This window comes from Diabrotica virgifera, chromosome 1 (genome assembly GCF_917563875.1).
Source record: "Diabrotica virgifera virgifera chromosome 1, PGI_DIABVI_V3a".
NCBI lineage: Eukaryota > Metazoa > Arthropoda > Insecta > Coleoptera > Chrysomelidae > Diabrotica > Diabrotica virgifera.
The window spans coordinates 13441902-13468383 of NC_065443.1; the positions used below are offsets into that span (position 1 = coordinate 13441902).

Sequence of the window (26482 nt, forward strand, 5' to 3'; positions counted from 1 at the left end):
AAGATTTCAAAAATTACATTTTTTGAGAGGTCATATCATTTGAATTAAATTTTTGAGATTTTTTTTGAATAAAACATTGTTTAGTAAGATGTTTGAAAGGTAAGTTGTGCAAAATTTAGAGTTTTATAAGAAAAATTGTATTAGTTACACATTTTCAAATCATTTTTAAACAAAATTCATGTAAGTCTCACTTTCAGCCCACACCGTACTTATGCCCATAAATTTTATTTCTTTTCATTATAACCATAAAATAGCTTAATTATTCTTCTTTCATGTCCAATTTGGAAAATTTCATTTGATCGATTAGTTAAAGAATTACATTAAAATAACTCAACCGTGCACTTCGCCGTACGCTAATTTACAGTGCGCCAATGTTTGTGAGAAGGGTGACTTTAGCGTTAAAAATAAAAAGAAGAGAAGCTACAGATTTAATTTTAGAAAAATCTTTAAATAAGGATTTTTTGTAAAATTTTCTGAATTTTGCAATGGTAAGTCAGTTTTTTCTAAAGTTTATATTTTCGGAGTTATTAAAAAAACATCTAATTTCGCAATTCATTTGTTTAATAAAAAACGAAGCACCCACTTCTCGAGTAGAACTTTTTGATATGTTGTTTATTAAACATTTCTTAATGAAATTACAAAAAGTTCTATCTTGTTTGATTTTTTCCGAAGAGAAAATCTATATACACTCCCCTATATCGCACAAACTTACAACCCCATCATGATAGTTATAGGCGTCACCGGCACCTGCGTGGGGGCCGACGCCTGTCTGACACTCATCTCCCACGTATCCAGTAGCTGCGTCACCGAAAAATGCTTCGGCAGCTTCTTAATCCTTGCCAGCAGAGCCGTCTGCACGGCAGACAAGAACTGTGTGGCGTTGTACTCGTGCGGAGCCATGTGGCAAGTAGGAGAAGTCTTTGGGTAATCTTCCGGTACTACCAGAGACACGGGCGGAACGCACGGGAGGTGCTTATCGTCCAGCCAGCATATGAGCTGGATTGATTTGGAGCCTGGTTGCTGGTTGGGGCACAAAGATACCTTGAATCGCTGGTCGAGGCGGGCTATTTCTCCTTGGAGGACGTCGGCAATGTCGCTGGTTGGTTCCTCGAGTTTCATTTTCTTCAATGGTGGTACCAACCTGAAAGAACTGTACGATAATTCAATTTTCCTGTTACTAGAATGGTACCATAAGTGTTAATACACATAAAAAAATTTAAAAATTTCACAATTTACAAGAGGAAAATAAAAACGATATTATCAATAGACTTACTTAATTTCTGGTCCAAACAGAGCATCCAGCGGCGGTCCGAAGGTTCGGTGTAGGGTGTGATTAATAACGGGACTTTGCAGGTTGCTATTGACGGCGTCCAACAAAGCGTGAAACACGTGTGGCTCTTTGAACGGCAGCTGAGCCGTCGACGCCGGGACGCTGCTATCGCTCCTTCTGCAACCGATCTTTTCCAAGACGATTTCGCACTTCAGCAATGTATCCAAAGGGGTTCTTTGGTGGGGACTCGTGAGGATTTCGAGTAGTTTCTTCATCTTGCTCATTTTTTCGACATCTGAAATTATATTTTGTGTTTTTAACCTCATGTCTTTCTAGACAATATACTACAAAACACCGCAGACACAAATAAAATGGGTAGACATTTAATAGTCCAAGCTCCCAGGGCCGCCAGACTTTCCATATTCTCTCACAAATAAAATGTATAGAATAACATAGTATTAGTATGTACTAACCCTTTCGTTCACCGTGTCCTCAATTGAGGACAACTTATTCTATAATTTTCTGTATGTAGCTCCATGTATTTTTACCGTTGTAACACATTGTCCCCGACTATGGACTTCCTACTCCATCCAATGAGTGCTTGTGCTGCCATCTAACAGCTTTTGAACAAAATATATTATAATTTGTTGAAATACAGGTTTCTATAGTTACTTATGACTGGTTTTATATAGCGCCCATTCATTTGAGTTTCTTTCGTTATAAATATTAACAATTGGTATTGACTGTGTCTTATGGTGTTGATAAATAGTGCAATTTGTTAAAAAACCATTATTAATAGCGGTTTTACTGAGAAGCAAGCGATTTTCAGGAAAATATGTACTCGTTTGTGGACATTGTGAGTTAACGGAAAAATTAATTTTTAGGTATATAAAAACGCGCTCTGTACAAGTATGACTAGATGGATTTCATCATTGGTTCATAGACGATGATAGACCTAATGCATCCAGATGTAAATTGTCTGGTTGTAAGGGCAACTCACGAATGACACGCGACAAATGCAATATTCATCTCTGTATAAGTAAAGAAAAAAAAATTTAAGATACCATACACTACTTATTGAATAAAATACTTTAGTATTTGTTTTTTGTCAGTATTTAAAAAATATCTAATATTTTTACTTTATTGGCTCACGGTGTCCTCTAATGAGGACCAAACTAATTTTGAAAATGTAAAACTAATATAGGCAACTCTGGGATCTTGCTCTATAAGTAAACAAGGAAGTCGACTAACTTACCTTCATTTCCCAGCTTCGCTATCATTTTTCTTAGAGGTTCGATGTATTTACTCAACTGCCTGACCTTTTCTCTATAAGCCTGTTCATCGGGCATAGCCCCTCCTGCCATCGGACTCTGATTCGGTTGGCCCGGAGTGTTCAAGGTGCTTCCAGGGCTAGGAGCCATTCCTACTGATCTAGGAGGTCCAACGCTTCCTATCATGTTCATCTGAGCACCAGGGGATGAAGCTAAAGCGGGAGACGCTACGGGGGGTTGGCTGCCCAAACCTGCTGGAGACTGGACGGAAGGAGAGGGACTCTGGTTGAAGATTTGATTGGGAGTGGGTTGCCTGGGGAAGTTTGGGTTGATTTGGTTTATTATCATCTGTTGGGATTTCTGTTGCGGTAGCTGGGCCATTCCACCTAGAAGAACAAAAATGCCGTCGTTATAAAACTATCACCATCATCACCAAATACATTGCAACTCTTTATAAACCAAAGCCTCCTTTAGAAAAATCCTTCATTGGATTATGAAATGTACAAACAAAAATTTTACAATAATTATTGGTTCTACTTTTAAAGCTAAACCTCCTCTTTATAGATTTCAAACAAGCTTACGGTTCTGCGATAAGAAGGCTTCTTAGTCCGTTCTTTAACGGTAAAATATTGCAAAATCTCTAAATTAAAGTCAAAGAAAAAAAGTGATATTGTGCCGATATGTGCTTTTGCCCTGGGGGTAGTTTTCACCCCCTCTTGGGGGTGAAAAAATATGTGTCCAAAGAAAGTCAGGAAATAAATAAACTGGCTAATTTTAAGTAACTTTTGTTTTATAGAGTTTTTTCACTAAGTCAATACTTTTCGAGTTATTTGGCAGTGAATATGTTCATTTTTTCAACAAAATAACGACGCTTTTAGACGGTTTTTCGCAAATAACTCAAACAGTAAGTATTTTGTCGAAAAAACATTCTTAGCAAAAATACAGCCTGTAAAAAATTTAAAAAAATGGTGTATATATCACGTCTCTACACCTAGTAGAAGCAGAGTTATAGCCAATGAAAAATAGGTTCATATTCGTCAAATTCCAAATGGAATACTTTAACGTGAAATAACCAGAAATGAAGCACATTTCGGGGAAAACTCATTAGAACTTATTTAAAGTGTTTAAAAAAGCCTCATTATTGTTTTATAAAAAAAATTTATATTATCAAAATTAAACAAGTTACGCTCAAAATAAAGTTAGTCCCTTTTGGTTTTGGTAAAAAAATCGAGAAAATCACCCCCTAATTAGTATCTTAAATGAACTTAATCGTTACGACTTCACAAGTTTCTTGACTCGTGTATATATTGTTTATACAGTAGGAAAAATGAAAGAATACCCATGAACGAACATATAAAACACGCTGTATTTTCCTGTCACCGTGTCACACAAAAAATTGGCCAGCGCAAGTACATGTAATAATTATTGTTACATGTACTTGCACTGGACAATTTTCTTGGTGACACGGTGACAGGAAAATACAGCGTGTTTTATATGTTCGTTCATGGGTATTCTTTCATTTTTCCGACTGTATGATCTGTAAGTTTCATCGGTTAAAAGTCCTTATTATTGAAAGGGCTGTAGTTAAAAGGGGTTGAACGAGTCACTGACCACGAATGTATGCAAATTTAGAAACACCAAATCTTAATCAATTTTTGTCTAACAGAAAAACAAAAAAATACATGATATTCAGAAAAGCAAATCTGACTTTTTTTTTGTTTTTCTAGATTTTTGGTATCTCTAACAATTTTTAAGTTATTTTGAAAAAAAGCATATTTTTCAAAATTTAAATTTTTAAAAATTTTACTTTGAAACCAAATGTTTTCAAAAATAAGCACTTTGAATCGATAAAACTTACAGATCATATAAACACAACATAAGTAAAATAATTTGTGGAGCGGTAACGATTAATTTCATTTAAGTTGCTAATTAGGGGGTGGTCTTCCCGATTTTTTTTGCAAAAACAAAAGGGGCCAACTTTATTTTGAGCGTAACTTGCTTAAATTTAATGCTAGAAACTTTTTGTAAAAACAGAAATAAAGCTTTTTTTAAATGTTTAAAAAAAAATTTAAAAAAAAACACTTTAAAAAAGTTAAAATGGGTTTTCCCCAAAAAGTGCTTAATTTTTTGGATATTTCACGTCGAAATATTCTATTTGAAATTTGGTGAATATGAATCTATTTTTCATTGGCTATAACTCTGGTTCTACGAGATCCAGAGACCTAACGCGTACTCCATTTTTTTTACTTTTTTATAAGCTATATTTTTGCTAAGAACGTTTTTTTCGACAAAATACTTACTTTTTGAGTTATTTGCGAAAAACCGTCTAAAAATGTGGTTATTTTGTTGAAAAATGAACATATTCACTCGCAAATAACTCGAAAAGGGTTGACTTGGCGAAAAAGCTCTATAGAACAAAAGTTACTTAAAATTAGTCAGTTCACCCATTTCCGGACTTATTTTGGACATATATTTCTTCACCCCCAAGAGAGGGTGAAGGTCACCCCCAGGGCAAAAGCACACATCGGCACAATATCACTTTTTTCCTTGACATGTAAGCTATACGTATGTTAAATTTCATGTCAATCCAAGCGGTTCTTTAAAATTTAGAGCAAAAACCGTGAAATAATGGACTATCTGTACCAGGCTTGGAATTCCAGAAAAGGTGATCAAACTAGTAACAATGACCTTGATGAAGACCGACAATAGAGTACGGGTAGAAGGAAGCCTAACAGAAAAATGTACTCTTCAATTTCTTGTTGGAGGCAATATTGAGGGAGAGTGGAATACGACCGAAAGGTATGATTTATGACAACAGAAGCCAGATCTGGTCTTTGCGGATGATGTAGTGTTAATGGCAAGAACTGAAAGGGAACTACTGAGGATTTTCAAACTCTTTGAAGCGAAGGCTAAGTAGTATGGACTGATTGTTAATGAGCAAAAAACAAAGTATAATATGGAAATGGGGCAGACCACATATGAAGACACGCAGCTGAAGACTACCACATCCAACTAGGGGAAAGAATATTGCTTCAAAAAAGTGACGGAGTTTGAGCATCTAGAAGTAATCGTAACAAGCAAAAGGGAGGAAAGCCAAGAAATTGAGAAGCGACTTTCGAAAGGAAGAAAGACTCGGAGCCCTACACAAACTACTAAGAGCAAAAAACATCTCCAGAGAGACAAAATTGAAACTATACCTAACAGAAACCCAGCCCACAGTTCTTTACGGAAGCGAAACATGGGTTATGAACAAAAATCAAGAAAATATGCTAAACATCTGGGAGCGGAGTGTTCTAAGGAAGATCTTGAGGTACTAAAAGACGATGATAAAGACGTTTGGAGAAGACGAACCAGTGCAGAGATCAGAGAATGTACCGGAAACCAGAAATTAGCCAGATCGTCAGAACAAAGAGATTTGGGTGGTTAGGTCATATTGCAAGAATGGCTGACAGAAGGTGGGCACACAGGACTCGCTGCTGAGAGGTAAAGGGAAGAAGAGAAGAGGACGATCACGGAAAAAGTGACTAGAAGCATGTACGGACGTCCTTAAAACAATTGGCATAACAAATTGGAGAACTGCGGCCATGGACATAACCAGAGGAAAACACTGGAAAAGTTCCAAGCCAAATTGTATATGCATGTTTTTAAAATAAAAAAATCTCTCACTATTTGAGAGAAATGACCCAAGCAAACTTAAAGAACCATTGTACTCACCTATCATTTGATTTTGTATCTGATTCGCCATGCTGCTGGCCATCTGCATCTGCCCTGGTAACTGTCCGGGCATTTGCCCTGCCATTTGGTTGCCCATTTGGTTTTGAACCGCATTCTGTAAAGGTCCACCCAAATGGCCGCCCATCTGGTTCAATGGGTTGTTTTGCATTTGTTGGAGCCTTATTTGATTCGCCATTTGGTTGTTCATCTGGTTGTTGGCCATTTGGCCTCCGTTTGGTGGCATATTGATGTTTTGTCTGTCCTGAAATCAATACAAAATATTGGCAAAGGGAACCACGATTATGGTTGTGGTAGATCGACGCAACGAGGTGGTCTTCGGCATTTGAAAATAGTGAAAGAAGTTTTGACTCTTCCTGTTTCTTATCTAACAACATAATCAGGTGTGTTGATACTAAGATGTCAAGTGTTAAATACCCACACAGTTCACAGCAAGGCTTTGAACTAACGAATCGAAAAGTTGCACACGAGATGTCCAAGAATGAATTTTGGTTGTAGCCATTAAACCTATTAATACATTGCCAATTTGTATAATAGAGAAGTCTCCCTAGATATCGTAAAAACTATTGAAAACATCTACCAAAACAACAAAATGGAAGTCAGAATAGATGGACAACTTACAAAACCCATAGATATAGGCAGCGGAATAAGACAGGGAGACTCATTGAGTACCATGATAAAATCATCAAAAACGTCAACAAAGGAAGAGGATATAGAATGGGAAACACAGAAGTAAAAATACTCTGCTATGCAGACGACGCAATATTGATAGCCCAAGATGAAATGTCTGCAAAGATTAGTCCAAAGATTTCATCTCAGAAAACTAAAATAATAGTAATCAGTAAAGAACCAATCAGATGTAAAATAGAAATTGATAGTATCAGTATTGAATAGGTAATGGAAGTAAAATACCTTGGAATTACATTGCCAAGTTACGGAGACCTGGACAAAGAAGTGAGAAATCAAGTACAAAAAACAAATAGACTGGCAGGATGCCTTAATAACACTATATGGCGAAACTGACATATTAACACTGAGATGAAGTCAAGAATTTATAAAGCCAGTATAAGACCAATAATGACATATGATCAGAAACAAGACCCGATACGGCCACAACACAAAGACTACTGGAAACGGCAGAGATGAGAGTACTTAGAAGAAATACATGAAATACGCTGAGATATCGAAATAGAAGTGAAGACATTAGAAGACAATGGGTGAAATGCATAAAACGTAGTAGATGCTATTGCTTCAGCAAATAGTAACTACTTTATAGCATTTTCTTTTACATAAAAGTAGGTGCTTTTGTTGAGAAGAACTTACTACACAACAAAAGTACCTACTACTGACCTGAAGTATCTACTACAAAGCGTAGCGCCAGCCTTGTCTGCATTACACCAATCGTGATGGAACTAGTTTTTCATGTTATTGTGATTTGTGAATTCACATTTTTACGTACCAAATTATTAGAGTTGTACATGAGTAAAAATGAGTGACTCAGATTCCGAAGCGACAAAATAGTTACGCGAGGATAAAAATGAACAATTGTTATTTCTTAATCTTCTTCAGAATTATTAAATTTTATTTGATAAAAGAATGACCCCAAAAATTGAGAATCTTCTTCCTAGTTTGTAATTTTTTTATGACACACATTCATAAATGCTGCCATATTGTAACAAAAAAATACCTACGACGAAGTTGACGAAGTCGTCCATCCACCAACTTCACTTAAACTGAAGAAAATACTACTAAACTAGCAAATACTTCAAAAACATAGTATATTCTTATATGTATCTGGTAAATAGTAGCAGATGCTACGGAGAAAAGTAAATGCTTTGTAAGTGTAGTAAAATCTTAAAAAATGTAGTACGTACTTGAAGCATTAGCAGGTATTACGTTTTATGTATTCCACCCAATGTAACGTACAGTGTATAAACGAATGGACACTAAATAGAAAAAAGAATGGAATAACCACATCACCAGAATAGGGGAGACACGTGTGGTCAAAATAGCACGAGATAAATTACCAATCGGTAGAAGAAGTATCGGCCGACCGCGCAAAAGATGGAGTGACAACATTTCATAGAGGTATCAATCCGCCAATGAACAAGCAGAATTACTTATAGAGAGAAAGAAGAAGAAGACATTGCCAATTGCATGTTTTGCTGTTTCCTCTGTTGTATTGGCCATTGCTTTAAAAAGTGATGTGGTTAGGGTGATTAGTAGATATACGAATTTATTAATAACTTCAATTATTGTTTCACTCTTATATAGAAATTGAACACCTTTACTGGGATTTGACCGTTTCGAGCAAATGGAAGAATTTTGCTTTTGCCAACATTTACAGTTAACTGGTTTTGGATACTGTATTTTTTTTTGAAAACTTAAATTTTTACCGGGTTCAACTTCCGAGTCGGAAAGAATGACCAAATCATCAGCGCACAGTGCACAGTAGCATTATTATTTGATTTTGGCTATCAATGGAAATGACCCTTGACTAATAAATAATTGTTCTATATCCCCCAAAAATAAACTAAATAATAGTGGACTCGAAGGTTCTCCTTATAAGACTCCTGTTGTGATAACAAAAATGGTCTTGTAGAGCCGTTTCACGCTAAGCACCGTACTCACGCCAAAACCAAACAGCTTTTGCCAATGATGATGGATAAAGGAGTCAAAAGCTCGTTTATAATCTACAAATGCAGCGCATACTTTGCGTTTTTCAGTCTGTTGCAGTTGAAGTTGTACAGCAGAGGCCAGAGTGAATACATTATCAATGCAACCCCTTGATCCACTGAACCCTGACGGACACTGACAAGATAAACAGTTTCTGTGAAAAATATGGATTAAAATATAAAAAGACTGATATGATAACACCAAAGAAAACAAACAAACATAATTTGGGAAATAAACCGACATAATTTTTGTACCGATAGAAAGGGTTGAAAAATACGAATACTTGGGAATTTGGATTTCGGTATAAAATCATCAAACAAAAATAACGGATAGAAATTGGATAGAAATAGCAAGAAATGCGTTTATAAAGAAAACAATTCTGTATAATAAAGACCTTCGAACTGAGAGTAATGGCTCCAATACACGTTGGGCCAACTAGTTGGCCAATGAGTTGGGCCAATAAGTTGGGCCAAGTAAGAACAGTGAATACATGGTGATTACACGTTGGTGGAGTTATCAGTCTGCATTAACCTTTCTTAGTGGATAAACAAAAAACAAACTCTGATTATGGATATGGATGTGGAGACTGTAGCAGCTGCCGCAATTAATTTGTACAATGCGTTCAATGCTTATAGAAAAGTGTACCAAACAAGAGTGATTAAAAAACAATGGCGCAAACGACGGTGCTTTTACACCGAAAAAAGTATTCATATTAAAACACAACCTTAAAATTAATACTTATAAACAGTATCAGTATTGTGAGAAGAGAAAACAAATATTTTAAACTCAACGACAACAACGTGTTCAGTGTTCATAACCAAACAGCTGTTTGGCAGATCGCGCAAGTCCCAAAAATCCTTTGATTTGTGCACCAAATACCGACAAGATTCGGTTTGTAGACCAACGCTGACCGCCAATCGCAAACTCATGCCAAGTGGTCCTGTACACGTTGGCCCAACTGATTTTTCCTAACGTGTACTAGCCCCATAAGAGCTCTGAGATGCTACGTGCTTTCGATACTACAATATGGACTTGAAAGCTGGACACTAAAACCAGAACACATAAATATAGCCCAGTAAATGAACCGGAAATTCGGCAATACCGTGTAATTTTCAGGGGCAACTCCGAATTGCATGAAAATTTGGATTTAGGTTCTACTTACCCTCCACTTCAAAGTTGAAATTGTGCCGTTGGTTGCTTTTACTTGGGGGGTGACAGTCATCCCTTCTCGGGGGGTGAAAAATTATACGTTCAAGATAAATGAACGGAAATGGATAAATTGACTGATTTTAAGCACCTTTTGTTCTATAAAGTTTTTTACGTAAGTCAATACTTTTTGAGTTATTTGCCATTGAAAATGTTGATTGTTCCACAAAAAAACTACCGTTTTCAGACGGTTTTTCACAAATAACTCAAAAAGTAAATACATATTTTATCGAAAAAAATATCCTTAGCAAAAGGAGCTTATAAGAAACCCCAAAAAATGGTGTATCAATAAAGTCTATCAATCAAATAAAAACAAAGTTGTAGCTCATGAAAAATACGTTCTTATTCGTCTAATTCCAAATCGAATATTTCAAGGTGAAATCACCGAAAAACTAAGCACTTTTCGGGAAAAACCCATTTAAACTTTTTTAAAGTGTTTATAAAAAGCTTTGTTTTAATTGTTAACCAAAGTTTTAGCATTAAAAATAAGCGAGTTACGCTCAAAATAAAGTTGGCCCTCTTTTTTTTTGTAAAAAATCATGAAAATCTCGCCGTGTTTAGCTCCCCAAATGAAATTAATCGCTACCGCTTTACAAACAATTTACTTACCTATCTATTTTTTATATGATCTGTCAGTCTCACCGGTTTAAAGTGTTTATTTTTGAAAGGTTTATAATTGAGAAACTTGAATGGGTCACTAATCACGAGTATATGCAAATTTTGAACAGCCATATATTAACCAATTTTGTTTTATGGAGAAACAAAATGAAACTAGCATATTTATAATAGCAAAACCTACATTTTTCTATGATTAAGATTTTTCTTATTACTAATACTTTTTAAGTTATTTTGAAAAAATGAAATTTTTCAAAAATTTTGAGAAAATTTTTTTTACTATAAAACCAAATGTTTTCAAAAATAAGCACTTCAAACCAATCAAACTTACAGATCATATAAACAAAACACATACAGTTAAAATAGATGGTAAAGCCAAACGATTAATTTCATTTAGGGTGCTAAATAGATGGAGGCTTTCACGATTTTTTTTACCAAAAAAAAGGGGCCAACTTTTTTTTCAGTGTAACTCGTTTATTTTTGATGATGAAAACTTTTGTAAAAAACAAATAAGCTTTTTTTCAATACTTTAAAAAGTCTAATAAGGTTTTCCCGAAAAACGCTTCTTTCTTCGGTGATTTCGCGTTGAATTATTTGATTTGGAATTAGACGAATAAGAACGTATTTTTCATGAGCTACAACTTTGTTTCTACTTAATTTGTAGACTTTTCCGGTACACCATTTTTTTCGTTTTTTTATAGGCTACAGTTTTGCTAAAAATATTTTTTTCGATAAATTATTTACTTTTTGAGTTATTTGGGAAAAACGGTCTGAAAACGTAGTTTTATTGTCGAAAAATCAACATTTTAAATCGCGAATAACTCCAAAAGTATTGACTTACGTAAAAAACTTTATAGAACAAAAGGTGCTTAAAATAAGTCAATTTATCCATTTCCGGCCTTATTTTAAACACGCGTTTTCACCCCCCGAGAAGGGGTAAATGTCACCCCACAAGTAAAAGCAACTAACGGCACAAATTCAACTTTGAAGTGGAGGGTAAGTAGAACCTAAATCCAAATTTTCATGCAAATCGGAGTTGCCCCTGGAAATTACACTCCAAAACGGTCATTTATTGGGCTAATAAGCTACGTCGGAAAAATGAAAGAATACCCATGAACGATCATATCAATCACTTATTTTGTATTTGCTATCTTTTTCTATAACAAACGTTTGTTATTTATAGAAAGAGACAGCAAATACAAAATAAGTGATTCATGTGATCGTTCATGGGTATTCTTTCATTTTTTCGACTGTACATCTGTACAATTCCTTAAAATGTGGTCTTACAGACGGATGCTTACAATAGTATGGACATGGACACAGAAGAAAACAAAAATAAACACAATAAAAATAAGAAAGTTACAATATCTCGGACACGTAACCGAACGAGAGCTATATGAAATGTTAAGACGATAATACAGGGTATGATAAGAAAAGGAAGGAGTGTGGGAAATATTTAAGGGACTAGTTTAAATGCAGTTCCATAGAACCCTTCAGAGCAGCTGTAGATAGAGTAAAGATCTTGATGACAATATCCAACCTCCGATTAGAAGACGGCGACAACGGACACAGGACGAACACAGGATGCCGAGAAGATCGGAGTCGGCAACTGGAAAATGCAAGCAAGGGACATAACAGAATGGCGTAGAAAGCTTGAGAAGGTCGAGGCCCTCTAAAGGCTGTAGCACCAAGATGATGATGATGATGATTAGAAGACGGCACTTACACATGATTGTTATAATAAATTAACAAAAAGTTGTGTTATAGGAAACATTGAGGTTATGATCAATAAAAATTATAAACAACAACATATGGAGTACAGTGTGGACACTAAAGAAGTGTATTTTCCCAAAAGAATACGTCCTTCTTTTAAAGCATATATTATGTGTAAATAAAGATTACTTACATGATAATACCTTCTCATGGTTGGTGTTTTACTTAGTAATTTTCGTTTGGAAAGACTGACGATCTAAGGTAAACAATAAGCTAAATTCCAAACGATCGATGCATTTTTCGCGGAAGTCCCGAGCGATATTAGATAACGTTAACCGACGATGATAATTGCAAGAAATATTTTAGGCGTACATAAAAATAAATACAGTAGTAAATGATAATTTTATTGCTAAACTGTGATTAATTTGCTGTCCAATTTTTCGTCTAATGATTCAGTAAAGATTGGAACAAAATTGATATCAATCAAAGTTTAGGTGAAAAACAAAAGATATTTTCAAGAAAGTATACAGGGTGATTGATTAGTAGGGTAAAGTTCAATAGCTCAAAGTTAATAACAAAAATTTTAGCCACCTTTGAGCTTCACATTACAAAATTAGTTAAAATGTTACAGGGTGTTCGATAACACAGTGGCAGACCTAACTTATGTTTTTTTAAATGGAACACCCTATATTTTATTTTATATTCGAAATCCTGTTAACTTCGCCATCACAAAAATATAAAGGTTTGTAATGTTATACAGGGTATTTAAAAAGTTATAACCAATTTTATATGAAAATCGTAACAAGTTCAACTCCCTGTATAAATAAAAATAAGCACAACAGTAATAATTTATTAATGCCATATTTTTTATTTATTGTCAAAATTTTTAAGAATTATTGATATTGCTAATTTTCTTTATATCAAATACAGGGTGAGTCAAAACGCAAGTACATTATTTTCTCAGTAATGTTAAATGGAACACCCTGTATTTTATATCATTATTGAAAAGTAACATTAACGTACTTTAATTTTTATATAACATTCCCAATGTCCAAATTTATTAGTTTTCGAGATATTTTCATTTTTCAGAGCAAATTATTTTAGGTGTTTAAATTTATCTAAATTTTAAGTAAGCCATGACTGAATTGAAAATTGAAGATTACCGATTATCAATCCGGTAATCTATGTAACACTGTAGCAAATAAAGAAATAAAAATAATTTATTAGTAATACATTTTACAAACAAAAACACAACCACTACATGCAACATTTTTGAAACAATTAAAAACTATCTTTTTATGTAAATGCAACAAATAAACAAAGAAAATTAGTAATAAATTTTACAAAAAAACACACAAACACAAAATACAATATTTTGTGAAGACAATTAAACACTACTTTTGTATGTAAATGTAACAATGTAACAAATAAAGAACGAAACATAATTTATCAGTAATACATTTTCCAAAAAAAACATTTTTGAAAAAATTAGAAGCTACTTTTAATAAAATATTTTTAATATTTAATTACATAAGGTGTTCAAAATTATCTCCTAACAGATTTATGTACGCCTAAAAACGATCATTGAATGAGCTACTTACTCTACGGAGCATTTGTAAATTAACACATCGAAATACACTTTGTATTCTATTTTTCATCTCATCCCTTGTTGTTGGAGGTATTTTATAAACTTTATTATTAACGTAACCCCAAAAAAATCAGTCCAGTTTATTAAATTCTGGTGATTTGGCTGGCCACGCTACTGTCCATTGAAAAATGAAAATATCTTGAAAACTAATAAATTTAGACATAGGGAATGTTATCTAAAAATTAAAGTACGGTAATGGTACTTTTCAATAGTGATATAAAATACAGGGTGTTCCATTTAAAATTACTGAGAAAATAATGTACTTGCGTTTTGACTCACCCTGTATTTGATATAAAGAAAATTAGCAATATCGACCGTTCTTGAAAATTTTGACAATACGTTAAAAATATGGCATTAATAAACCATTGTTGTTTTGCTTATTTTTATTTATACAGGGAGTTGAACTTGTTACGATTTTCATTGGTTATATCTTTGTAAATACCCTGTATAACATAACAAACCTTTATATTTCTGTGATGGAGAAGTTAACAGGATTTCGAATTTAAAATAAAATATAGGGTGTTCCATTTAAAAAAACATAAGTTCTGCCACTGTGTTATCGAACACCCTGTAACATTCTAACTAATTTTGTAATGTGAAGCTCAAAGGTGGCTAAAATTTTTGTTATTAACTTTTATTGCTATCTATTACTATAGCGGAGCTATTGAGCTTTACCCTACTAATCAATCACCCTGTAGATGATTTATACTTAGTGTGAACAACTAGTCCGAAAAATCCGGGACATGGCCCGAATTACGAAGTCGTGTCCCGGCGTCCCGGACAAGGCTTCCGGGCCATCCGAATTTTCAACGTTTTGGTAAAATTCTGTTTTGGGTGGTGGGACGAAAAAATGGACAGCCAATCGCAACTTGGCAACTTGTTTGATTTTTACAAGTTCATTGAAGTCAATTTAAAATATAAAGGGATTGCTTTTTAAATGGTTTCTTCTCAAATTCAATCATTCGACAAATATGATAGTAAGAAGTAATCAACATAAAAATGTTCTGAAGCTGTTTTCTTGTGACAACTATATTTTCGATTGGATTGAGCCACAATTGGTTGTAATGATAATTACATTTTTATATTAACCATATTTTGTATTTACATGGAAATCCAACATTTATAATGTTTTCTATTTTGATACCGACTTCCGGATTGAAAGTCGAAACGTCAAAAACTAACAAAAATGTAATTACCGTTACAACCAATTGTGTCTTAACCCCATCAAAAATATCACTGGCAACATAAAAATGTTAAATAATCAATAAAATAATGATATTAAAAAAATGGCCTGATTTTCATTGAAAATTCCTGAAAGCTTTCAGGTATTTTTTCAGCCTTGTCCCGAATTCGACTGAATTGGAGTTAGTCACACTATTTATGATACATTGATACCAGATTTTAATTGTATTAATCTGTTCTTTTGTATGTTCTTCATGTTTTGTATTATAAAAGTTTTTAGTTCTTTAAAGTGTACGAATAGTGTGATCAAATAAAATAAAATCAAAAGGTAATTTGGTACAGGTTGGAAAAAAGTTTATATGAAAGTTTAGTTTTTCAACTGGTGCCGTAATTCATGTTTTTATATGAAGGTTTTTACGTTTTTTTTTTCTGTAAAGTTGACGAAAAAAGCTTTCATTAAGACTTACTAAATTAAATCAGACTCTTAATGTATTTAAATAATTATATAAATAAAGATCAAAAAACGAATTTGCAAAATATATATATACTTTGCAGTATAAATAAGCACTATAAATACACTAAACGCAAAAAGTATCGCATAATTTTTGAAACAGAAAAAAAATTTAAAATTACTTTTTAATTTTTAGCAGAATGTTATAATACTCGTCTATAGACAAGGCGAAAATGGCCGGTTCGTTGGAAAAAATATTCCCATGAGATTTTTTTGCATAATCACACTTGTGAGACACCCCAGAATATGATTCAAGAAGTCGCCCACGCCCACGCGAAAAGTGGTCCAAATTTATTTTAATAATTTTTTTAAACAAATTGCAAAAATCAATATTTTCGACCCGGACAATTTTAACTATTTTTAATGGGAAACAAGCCACAATTTTACCAAAAATGATTTTATTAACGTTTCGAAGCCCAAATCGGGTTTCGTTGTCAAAATACAAAATAATACCGGACAATTTTTTTAGCTTTTTGGACCATTCAGCATAAACTAAAATACAGTCCGTCTAATTTACTTACCGTTGCACGTCATTATCTACGCCAGAGATCTAAGTTGACATAGTTGCCAAAGTATAAAAAAATCCTGAATCCATTTTAAATCAAATAGATCACATAATTATTGTAAACGTGGATTATACAACAAAACAAATTAATATTCAATGTAAATAAATAAAAACTTAAGAAATAGAGAACAAGAATTAAGTTATAATCATTTAAGATTTGCAGTGCAAGCGTTTTTGCACTGCATTGTTTAATTATTAAAAAACGGCTCCGAACTCTTGGGAGAAGCCGATAGGTTTCTTTGTATATGTCTACAATAACAACTAAAAAAGTTGTCAGATACCTCGATTATTCCAAGTCGTGATAAAATTAGGTGAAATTTATATTTTTATAGTAGAGGATCTTTTTATAGTAAAGTAAATAATAAAAACAGTAAATATAATAAAGCAAATACTTAGAGTAAAGAATATAAACAAATATGAAGTGTCTTCACCGCAACTGTCAAATAAATGTTACCAATTTATTCTAAAATGTCACCTTCATTCGATTACAGTTACAGTGTGTTCCGAACAAATGTGCTTCATAAAAACGGTTTATAATCCATTTATACAAATTAAATGAAACATATTGTGTATTTCTTTAGGTTAACATTAATAGAAATCTTCAAATATTATTTCTACGCGTATATAATAAAATATGTCTAGTGGCTGTAATTCCAGTGTACTCGGCAAAATGATTCTAAAAAAGAACATACCTACCGCCAAATATTTCGTGTTGGTATCATGCGACGTCACAGGCTATGACGCGGATGACGTGCAACGGTTAGTAAATTAGACGAAGTATACATTGCTATATACACTGGTAATTATTTGCAAATTCGTTTAATTCGGTAAAGTACTCACCAGCTTGATTACTGATTACTAAATTAAATGGTTAAAATTGATGATTCTTTCTTTACTAGATTCGTAATTATCTACAAACAAGTAACTGTTTGGGTTTTTATGTTGGCAAGCAAAATCGAATATTTATAACCAGAAATAGATTTATTACTTTGTAAAATTCTAATTATCTTCTAAGTAGACAAGACAATTAGACTCTTGGTCAAAAAAATCCCGACACTTGCATTTCATGTTTTTTTTTTAATTTCGTCAGTATATAGTGGTTTTAATGAGGAGGAAGTAAACATTAATAACAAAAAAAACCGTTCATTCATAACAATAAAAACGGTCCTTTTAATGTTTTAAATGCTCGCCTCACCATAGGACAAAATTTTGACATTCGGTAACAAATTTTTGGCATTTTTATTGCATTTACGCTAAGTTTCACGTTTATTCTGAAAAATTCAGATCATTGTTCATTAGTTTTTTTAAATCATCTTAGTATCCCTCCCGAAAATATTGCAATAGAGATAGAGAGGGAGAGAGAGAGAACAACCTTAAACGAGGTTTTTCAAACTTTCCTTTAATTGGTTTTTGCCTCTTTTCACTTTATTTTTTTTTAATATAGCATACATGCGGTAAACATTTTAATTGATAGATAAACATTTTATTGTTTTTAAATGTATCTAACATTAAAAGACATTAATATAATAATTTCATAAGTTTCTAGATTTTTTTTAATGAGAAATAAATTGTTTTTAAATCAATTAACGTTATGATTTCATTAAAACTGTATTTTTAAAAAGATTCGAAATATTATTCAAATAAAAAGGAAAAAACTGTTTGAAACAACTATATTCATTACTATCAAGGCTTTTCATTCCTGATGGAATGTTCCCAGTCTTACTTAGAGCTCTCTGATTCGTTTATTGCGGTGAATCACTACGCATTCTTCCTGTGCATTGTCAAAGTTTGTTGTATGACTTGGCTTTCATTACAATATCCTTCCACACATTTCGATTTCTGTAGAGTTCTGTACTGTTTCACATTTTCAAAATTTTCGAATCTTTTTGGGGTCACAAAATTAATGATCACAGGCTAACAATGTCCGAATGTTTTAGTAATTTTATGTATCGAAATGATCCTTGGTCAACATATAATTACTAAAACAATCGGATATTCATAGCCTCTGATCACTTTCCTTGATTATGTAAAGTATTGTTCTTATCAGTTAGGCCACTCTGGTTCTCATGGTTTTTAGTACCTATATGTTATTACATCGGGGTGACCAGACGTGATTGTATAAGAAATGAAGACATATGTGAAAGGTGCGGTATTGGCAGAACCTTAGACAGACTTGAAACGAAACAGTTATCGTGGTTCGGACATATGGCGAGAATGAGTGAAGGTAGAACTGTAAAAAGGGTATGGAAAGCGGCATCCGACAACAAACGACGATAAGGCAGGCCAGCAAGAACGTGGAACGCAAATATTGGAAAGGCTTGCGAAAAAAGAAATATTGGGTGGAGAGAGAGCAGAAAGACTAGCTACTGACCGAAAGGCATGGAGACGTCTGATTTCTCCACTTACCTCGACACCGTAAGGTACAAGAGGATGGCTTAAGTAAGTATGTTACTACATACTACTATCGGTTTACAGCGTTCTCCGATGCCATCTGATTCCTAACCGCCATTCTTTTCTGTTTAGCCATAGACCTGGAGGGATAGAATAGAATAGAATAGAAATATGCTTTATTGTCATGAAAAATTGTACAATTTTATCGACAAAGCTTATAAAAAGTCAAGAAAACAAAACAATAACAATTCAATTTACTAAAATTACATAAATCGTCAATATATTTACAATAATAACAATAATAATGAAGTTAAACAGAAGTAATCAATTGCAAAATTTAAGTAAATTGCAAATGCATAGTCTACCTAGTAATTAATAAGTTTAAAAGTTAAGCTGCTGCATATGACACCCAAATATAGACAAAAAAATGATAATAAAAATACTACTTGTGCAAAGGGTACTGTAATTTCTTAGTTATTGATTAAGAAAATCTTCTACTGAATAATATGGTCTTTCAGATAGGTAGGCTTTTGTCAGTTTACGGAATTTGGGGAAAGATGCTGCAGATTTAAGTTGTAGAGGGAGATGATTGTAAAGTTTTTTTGCGGAATATAATATAGATTTCTTTACTAACTCAGAGGACGGGGTCGGCATATAGACGTCAAACGTAGAATTTCTCGTGAAGTAGTCATGATTAGGTCTTGGTGGAAAGACATGTAGATGTTTACGAATCAAGCAAACAGTTTCTAAAATATACAAAGATGGAAGGGTTAAAATTCTGTGATCTTTGAAGTAACTTCCGCAATGTGTTGTTCTTCTGAGGCCAAACAGATATCTAATTGCTCTTTTTTGTAATTTGAAAATAACATCGAATTGGACAGCTGTACCACAACCCCAAAAAGGAAGACCATAACGAAGATGTGACTCGAACAAAGAAAAATATGTTATTTTGGAAGATGCTAAATTGAGTTCATTCGAAACAGATCTTATAGCATAGCAAGCTGAGGATAGTTTCTTCCTTAACAAATCGATATGGTGGGACCATTTAAGGTTGCTGTCTAAAAAAATACCAAGAAATTTTACAGAATCAACGGTACTGATCTAGCTGTTATTAAGAGGTAAGGGTTGAAGGACTCCTTTATAAGACAATGCTACTGTTTTATCTACGTTAAACGAGAGTAAATTAGAGTCAGACCAGGTTTTTATTGTAAGTAGATCAGAAGTTATAGTAGCATGAAGAGTTGCAATATTTGAGTTGCTCCAAGTGATACTGGTATCATCAGCAAAAAGAAAGACTTTTCCATCGATTTTTAAACTAGTGATGTCATTATTAAAAATAGGGAAAAGTAGAGGACCCAATACTGAACCTTGAGGTACCCCACATACAATGTTTTTGAGACTAGAGTCTGTATCATTTGCTCTAACCAGTTGTTTCCTATCATCCAAGTAAGATTGGAACCAATCTAAAGAAATACCTCGAATTCCGTAGAAATTTAGTTTTCTTATCAAAATGTTATGATTTACACAATCAAAAGCTTTGGCGTAGTCACAAAAAACGGTGGCAGTGTGAAGATTATTGTTCAGTGCTTGATAAACCTCATGTAGTACAGAAAAGATGGCATCAGTGGTGCATTTATTATTTAAAAAGCCGAACTGATTTTGTGATAAAATGTTGTTTTCAACTAGAAAGGACATAAGTCGGACTTTTATGAGTCTCTCAATAATTTTGGAGAGTACCGGTAGTAGTGCAATAGGTCTATAATTGCAGGTATTAGATATTTCACCACCCTTATGAAGAGGAATAATGATGGCTGTCTTCAGGCACTCTGGAAATTTACCTTTCTCAAAAGAATCATTAATTAGTGAGATGAGGACTTCTAACACATTTTCTGGGAGATTAGAAAAATTTTTTATCGATAGACCATCAGTACTACAGGAGGATTTGCTTTTGATACTATTGATTGTTTGGATCAGTTTAGATTTATCGACTGGTTTTATAAAGAATGAATTCGAGACCTTTCTTGAATTAGGGAGATAAGCAATGGGATCTTGTTGTGGCAAAATAGTTAATGTAATATTTTTACTCACATTAACAAAGTATTCATTTAGATTTTCAGGAAATATTTAATATTGTTATAAAATATATTGTCATAAAATGGAAATATTTAAATTACTCATAAACTACTTGAAAGAAACAAATATAATCATTTGAGTCAGATAGGTGGGAATATAACAAAACTAATAAATTGAGGTAAAAATAAAATAAAAATCTGTGGCTAACGGACCCGCATCCAAGCCATTTTTTCACACACACACACACACACACACACACACACACACACACACACACACACACACACACACACACACACACACACACACACTAGATTTTCAGGGTCTGGAAGGGAAATTGTTTTAGCAGTGTGGGTTTTATTTCGAAGATCGTTTATTATGGACCAAGTTTCTTTTGCAACACTTTTTGAGCTTCCCAAACGGTTATAGTAGTAGTCTTTTTAGCTGATTTTATAAGTTTAAGATAGGTTGTCCTGTACTTGGTGATATATTCAGTGATAGAAACGTTGGTAGTAAATTTCCTGATATAGAGAAGAGAACGCATATTCTTGGAAGATATTCGGATACCTTTAGTAGTCCAGGGTTTGCGATGTTTTGGCTTAATTGCAATTAAAGGAAATGCTTTATTGAAGATACAGACAAGCTTATCCAAAAAAGCACTGAAATTATTATCCACGTCCATAGCAGGAAAGCGCCACTCAGAGGTTAAACATAAATATTGGAAATTACGAAAGTTCCGGGTGGAAAAAATCCTGCCTAAATGTCGGGTTTTCGAGGAGGGTTTGCTCAAGATATTAAACTTCGTATAAACTGCTTCATGATCAGATAGTCCAGCATTAATAATTGTAGAGTGGACATCAATGGGTGAAAAATCTGAGACAGTATAATCAATTATGGTAGATGAAGTTTTTGTAATCCTTGTAGGAGAATCAACGTGCATTGTTAGACCATACGATTCAAATATGTTGACCAAGGATATTTGTGTAGCACTAGCAGCAGCATAATCAATGTTTAAGTCCCCGCATCAAATTTTTCTACTTTTATGGGGCAGGTCATCTAACAAATTTAGCAGTTTTCTAATTTTCTTTCCTCCAGTTTTCTCTTTCCTCCAGTTCTTTTTCTTAAAATCTGTTTAGGGATCCTGTCATCTGGTATTCTCTGTACATGACCGTACCATATATGGGTTGTTTTGTTTCTATATTATCAATTACTGTCTGTGTTATCAATTATTTTCTCATTTGGTATACGGTCTCTTCTTGATTTGCCTGCTGCTCTTCTCCAGAAGTCCATTTCTGTTACTAGTAATATTTTCTCTGTTCTTTGTTTCAGTGGCTAAACTTCACTGCCATATGTGATTATACTTTTAAGTATGGTATTGTATATGAGCTGCTTGTTAGCTTTAGATATTGTTTGGTCCCACAGAATGCCGTTTGACCCCATTTGTTATATTCTTCTATTAGCTTTCGTGTCACCTCTATGTCTTGGTGTGTGAATAAACTAAAAATACTTATTATTTTTCTTAGGATTCGAAAAAAATTAATACATTTAAAACACATTGCAAAATTCTAAGTGTTTTCAATTAAAATAAAATGTTAAAAATATAATAAAGTAAACAAACTTAATACAATTCATACCTGCATGGGCATATTTCCAGTCATCACACCCATCATCATTTGTTGTCCTGGTCCCCTGTTTAAGGTCTGTAGCAAATTAGTAGCAGGTGCTTGTTGAGGCCCTCCCATTTGTGCCGTTTGTGGACCCATTGTCATAATGGAATTTCTGGTGCCTTGGCTGGCCAAGTTTTGGAGAGCATTGATAGGATCAGGCATACCAGGCCCTCCCTGTCCTTGTCCAGGAACAGGCATTCCTCCTCCTGGTTTGGGTTCTAATGGAAATTGAAGTATAAGAACAAGGCAAAAGTAAGAAAAAACTAAGTATAACATACATAGGATGTGCTTAACAACTTCTATAGATTTCCGGAATATTTTTCTGTAATTTGTTTTACATGAACAAAATAGAAACATATAAAAAAAGTTTAATGAGTATCCTAGAAAAAGCTCTAAATGGAAATTTTGCATTTTGTAAGGTCTGCTCAGTTTTTTATGCAATACTAGACATAATATCGTCTGTGTCGTTCTAATACCTCGTAACCCACAAAAATTGGAAAATGCGTTTTTTGCAGATTTGTATAATGTAAAGCTAAACTCGCATGTTCAAAAAACCTTGTAAGCCATACTTCATTACTTATATTGTAACGTTACAAACGTCACAACTTTAATATTTTATTTTTAAATAATTATTTTATTTTATTTTCTTTAATATTTCATTAACAATAATTTTCTTCTATTTGTTTTACCAGTTTTCTTCGTTAAAAACTCGTTGGCGCCCTCTTTTATTATCCTATTTTATTATCCTCTTTTATTACCCTCTTTTATTATCTTCTATTTACTATATCTCTTCTCATCTAAAATCTAAATCATCAATTGAACCTACTGAATGTACCCTGTATATTCTTACTCTGTAAATATTTGTATTTCAATACGGAACATGCCTGCTACTTCATAGTACTTGGTTGTCATTTCAAACGCCGCACTGTCATGAAAGTGACACTTCATCCCTACCCACTGACACAAAATGAAAATGGAAGGGACAGGGAAAAATTATCTATTTAGAGAGATGAGCCCATAAGGCCTTATCTATTTCCAGACTTTCATTCTCTTGGGGTGAGTTGTGTATTCTAATTATTTTTTTTTTGTAATTACATTTCTACATGCATACCTAGCTTCTTATAACATTTTTTCTAAATTTTTTTTTCTCTAACCTCCAATGTCAAAAGCATGGTTTCTGATATTTTAATTTTAAATATATTATCTTTTTAATTTACATATATGCACGTTTAGTAATCGAATTTTAACTATTCTCCTCATCTAAATTTCATTTAATTTATTCTTGTCATCTGCTACTCTTTCTGACGATTAGAATGGCAGACGGCACATGTTGGTTTATCTTCTTGATTGTTGATATGTGTTTTACTGTTCTAGTTTTTGGGATAAAAGATCACCGTCCTCCCTCCGGGAGCTTAAACAATCCTCAAATCGCCGGCGATAGAACAACGAGGGACATGTCATCCATACTGCGACTGCAGCTGCACTGACCTAGGGCCACAACATCTGCCCAGGTCAAGAGAAGTCCACAGCAGTACCATTCAACATCAAGAAGTTACCATCAGATACCAAAAGCCATATGTATAATCCAAGAATTGTTAGTTTTTGGCAAGAATTTGAATATATTTGTTAATGCACATAAGTCATATTTTTATTATATCTTTATTGAACAATAAACATGATTAGTTAAAAATACTGTTTTGTTTGCTTCCATTCCAAACTTTCATAGTTCATTTCTAAGATTAGGACAAGAAGAACACACACACCTGGGAGACTGAGCTAAGCTGAGGGTGTAGCGATGGCTATCTTGGATGATTGAGGTAATATTTTCGAATATTATTTCAATTAGCTGGTGTAGTCCATCGCTTATTTTGTTTCAATATTATTAAATAGGTTTCTAATAGCGCGAATAGAAATAGTTTTTCTTGTCTTCTGAACAATCGTGATTTTGGGGTTTCTAGGTACTAGAAAGACACAGACGATATACAGGTCTAATGTTTATGCTATGTTTTTAAATAGTGAAATCTTACTGAGGATTTCTGATTTTTGATTAGCAAAAGATAAAATAGAAACCAGAGATCTGACAATTTTAAAGTAATTGTGACACAAAGGAGTGGTTTAGTAAGAATTGTACATCATGTAAAGTATCTGTATCATAAGTATACATGTGTTCATATTTAATTATAAATTATGAAGTTAAATTCATCATCATCAATTATTCCTTTATATCCTTCGCCTTGTTATTCTCTTAAAGTTTGTTATTTCCACCTGGTCCTTAAATCATGCTCTGGGCCTGCCTCTTCTCCTCATTCCATATGGTCTTTGGTTATAAATGTGTTTCAACAGTTCTATCTAATTCGTTCTATCTAATTCGTTCTCTCTAAGTAGACTAGATACTGAAGCCTTTTTATTTTGATGGACCTACCAATACTAGATTCTCTATATAAGCGGTAAAGGTCAAAATTATAGTGCCTCTGCAATAATCCGTTTTTCTGCAAGCCTTTACAAATATATGTCTGAGGATTTTAGATTCAAAACAGCAAACATTCTTCATCACTTTCTGTCGTCATCTGTGTTTCTAGCATGTAAGATGAATTTTGTGTCTATGTTTGATGCTACAAGTTTCTTTGTTGTCTGTTAATTTCTGCAGTTACACAAAGTTAAATTATATCTGAGAAAATGGAGAAGAAACTTTAAAAACTAGTTTGATTATAAAATCTACTGATTTCCACTGGGAAAGTGAAAGGAGGGATGGTATACGGTATACTTAGAAATGAACTTCGTCAGTATTTCGAAGTTTGTTAACCAATTTTAATAATAAAATAAATATACGAATGAGAAACATCAATAAGTTTTTGATACTTCTAATTCTTTATAATGTCGTTGTATCTAAATAAGACATTCAGTTAGAATTGCCGTCTCCTTGTGTCACTAAGTAACAAAACATTTACTCAACACATACACTACAGATTACACTAGAATCTGATTGTGAAATCAACTGTATCTTGTCAATAGTCTTAGTTGTTGAGGCATTTAAGCTAAATAAAAAAAACTGTTACGGCATTAAGTAAACTGATTAAATTCAGGTACTTACTCATTTCTCTAACATGTAAGATTAACCTGGCCACAAATCCGAGGTATTCCTCTTTATTCTTGGCTTTTAAGAAGACATGATTTTCCATTTCTATACTGTTTCTAGAGGTGTTCATTCCAGACTGACGAATAGCTTCTTCACTAAAATTATGACAATATATAAGAAGCAATTTTAATAGCTAATGTATTTAGACAAAACTTTTCTATACAGACTATCACAAACATAGTATAATATATAAATAATAAGCTCATTAAAACATTATAAGCCAAGAAAAATATTAAGTTATTTGGTAGGGACTTACATTTTTGCGACTACACTTTGTCGAAAAGTAGCCGTCCTCCAAGAATTTTCGTCGGCCATATTTTCTACTTACTAATCATTAAACACTATTCAAAAGATATTTATTATCTTTAGTCAAAACTACGTAATTAGCAAATGAAAATTTATTTTCTATTTCTCATTTTCTGCAGTTTGTTTCTATTTGATAAACTTGATCGACAGTTGACAGTGACAAAGACAGCTTAGACATCTCCTCTCGGAACACTCAAATTTGTTTTGAATACTGTGACTGAAGCCTTTTATTAGTTTGCCCATAGCCCCCGTAACATAAGGCCAGAACATTGAGATTTGGCAACATTGAATAGAGGGCCTTGAAATAAAAATATCTGTAAATACACTGTTTCACATATTCTGTTGTGAGTTTTTCTCAACACTGAACACGGGGCTGTTCCAACAATATTTCCAGGGCCTGGATTCCGTGCACTGTAGATATCTACAGTCGCCTTCTATCGATGTCACGTGTCATGAAAATATTTGAGTTTTTAGCTTTAATTGAATTATTTTCTAGTTTTGCTAGGTTATACTCTAATTG

At 33.4% G+C, this 26482-nt stretch overlaps 1 protein-coding gene across 2 annotated transcripts; it reads right to left on the reverse strand.

Moving 5' to 3' along the window:
* Window positions 1-76: 76 nt before the first annotated feature.
* On the reverse strand, window positions 77-26241 carry LOC114349454 (mediator of RNA polymerase II transcription subunit 15). Of its 2 annotated transcripts, none has more exons than XM_028299871.2 (7): window positions 25913-26241; window positions 25612-25751; window positions 22488-22738; window positions 6256-6517; window positions 2526-2927; window positions 1274-1565; window positions 77-1150 (listed from the first exon to the last, which is right to left on the reverse strand). In XM_028299871.2, exons 1-7 carry the CDS (start codon window positions 25969-25971, stop codon window positions 709-711), a joined length of 1848 nt encoding a protein of 615 aa, XP_028155672.1. In that variant the 5' UTR covers window positions 25972-26241; the 3' UTR covers window positions 77-708. The 2 variants fall into 2 exon arrangements, with proteins under 2 accessions (XP_028155672.1, XP_028127689.1); XM_028271888.2 differs by having other exon boundaries at window positions 77-1141; window positions 25913-26124.
* Between the last annotated feature and the right edge of the window lie 241 nt (window positions 26242-26482).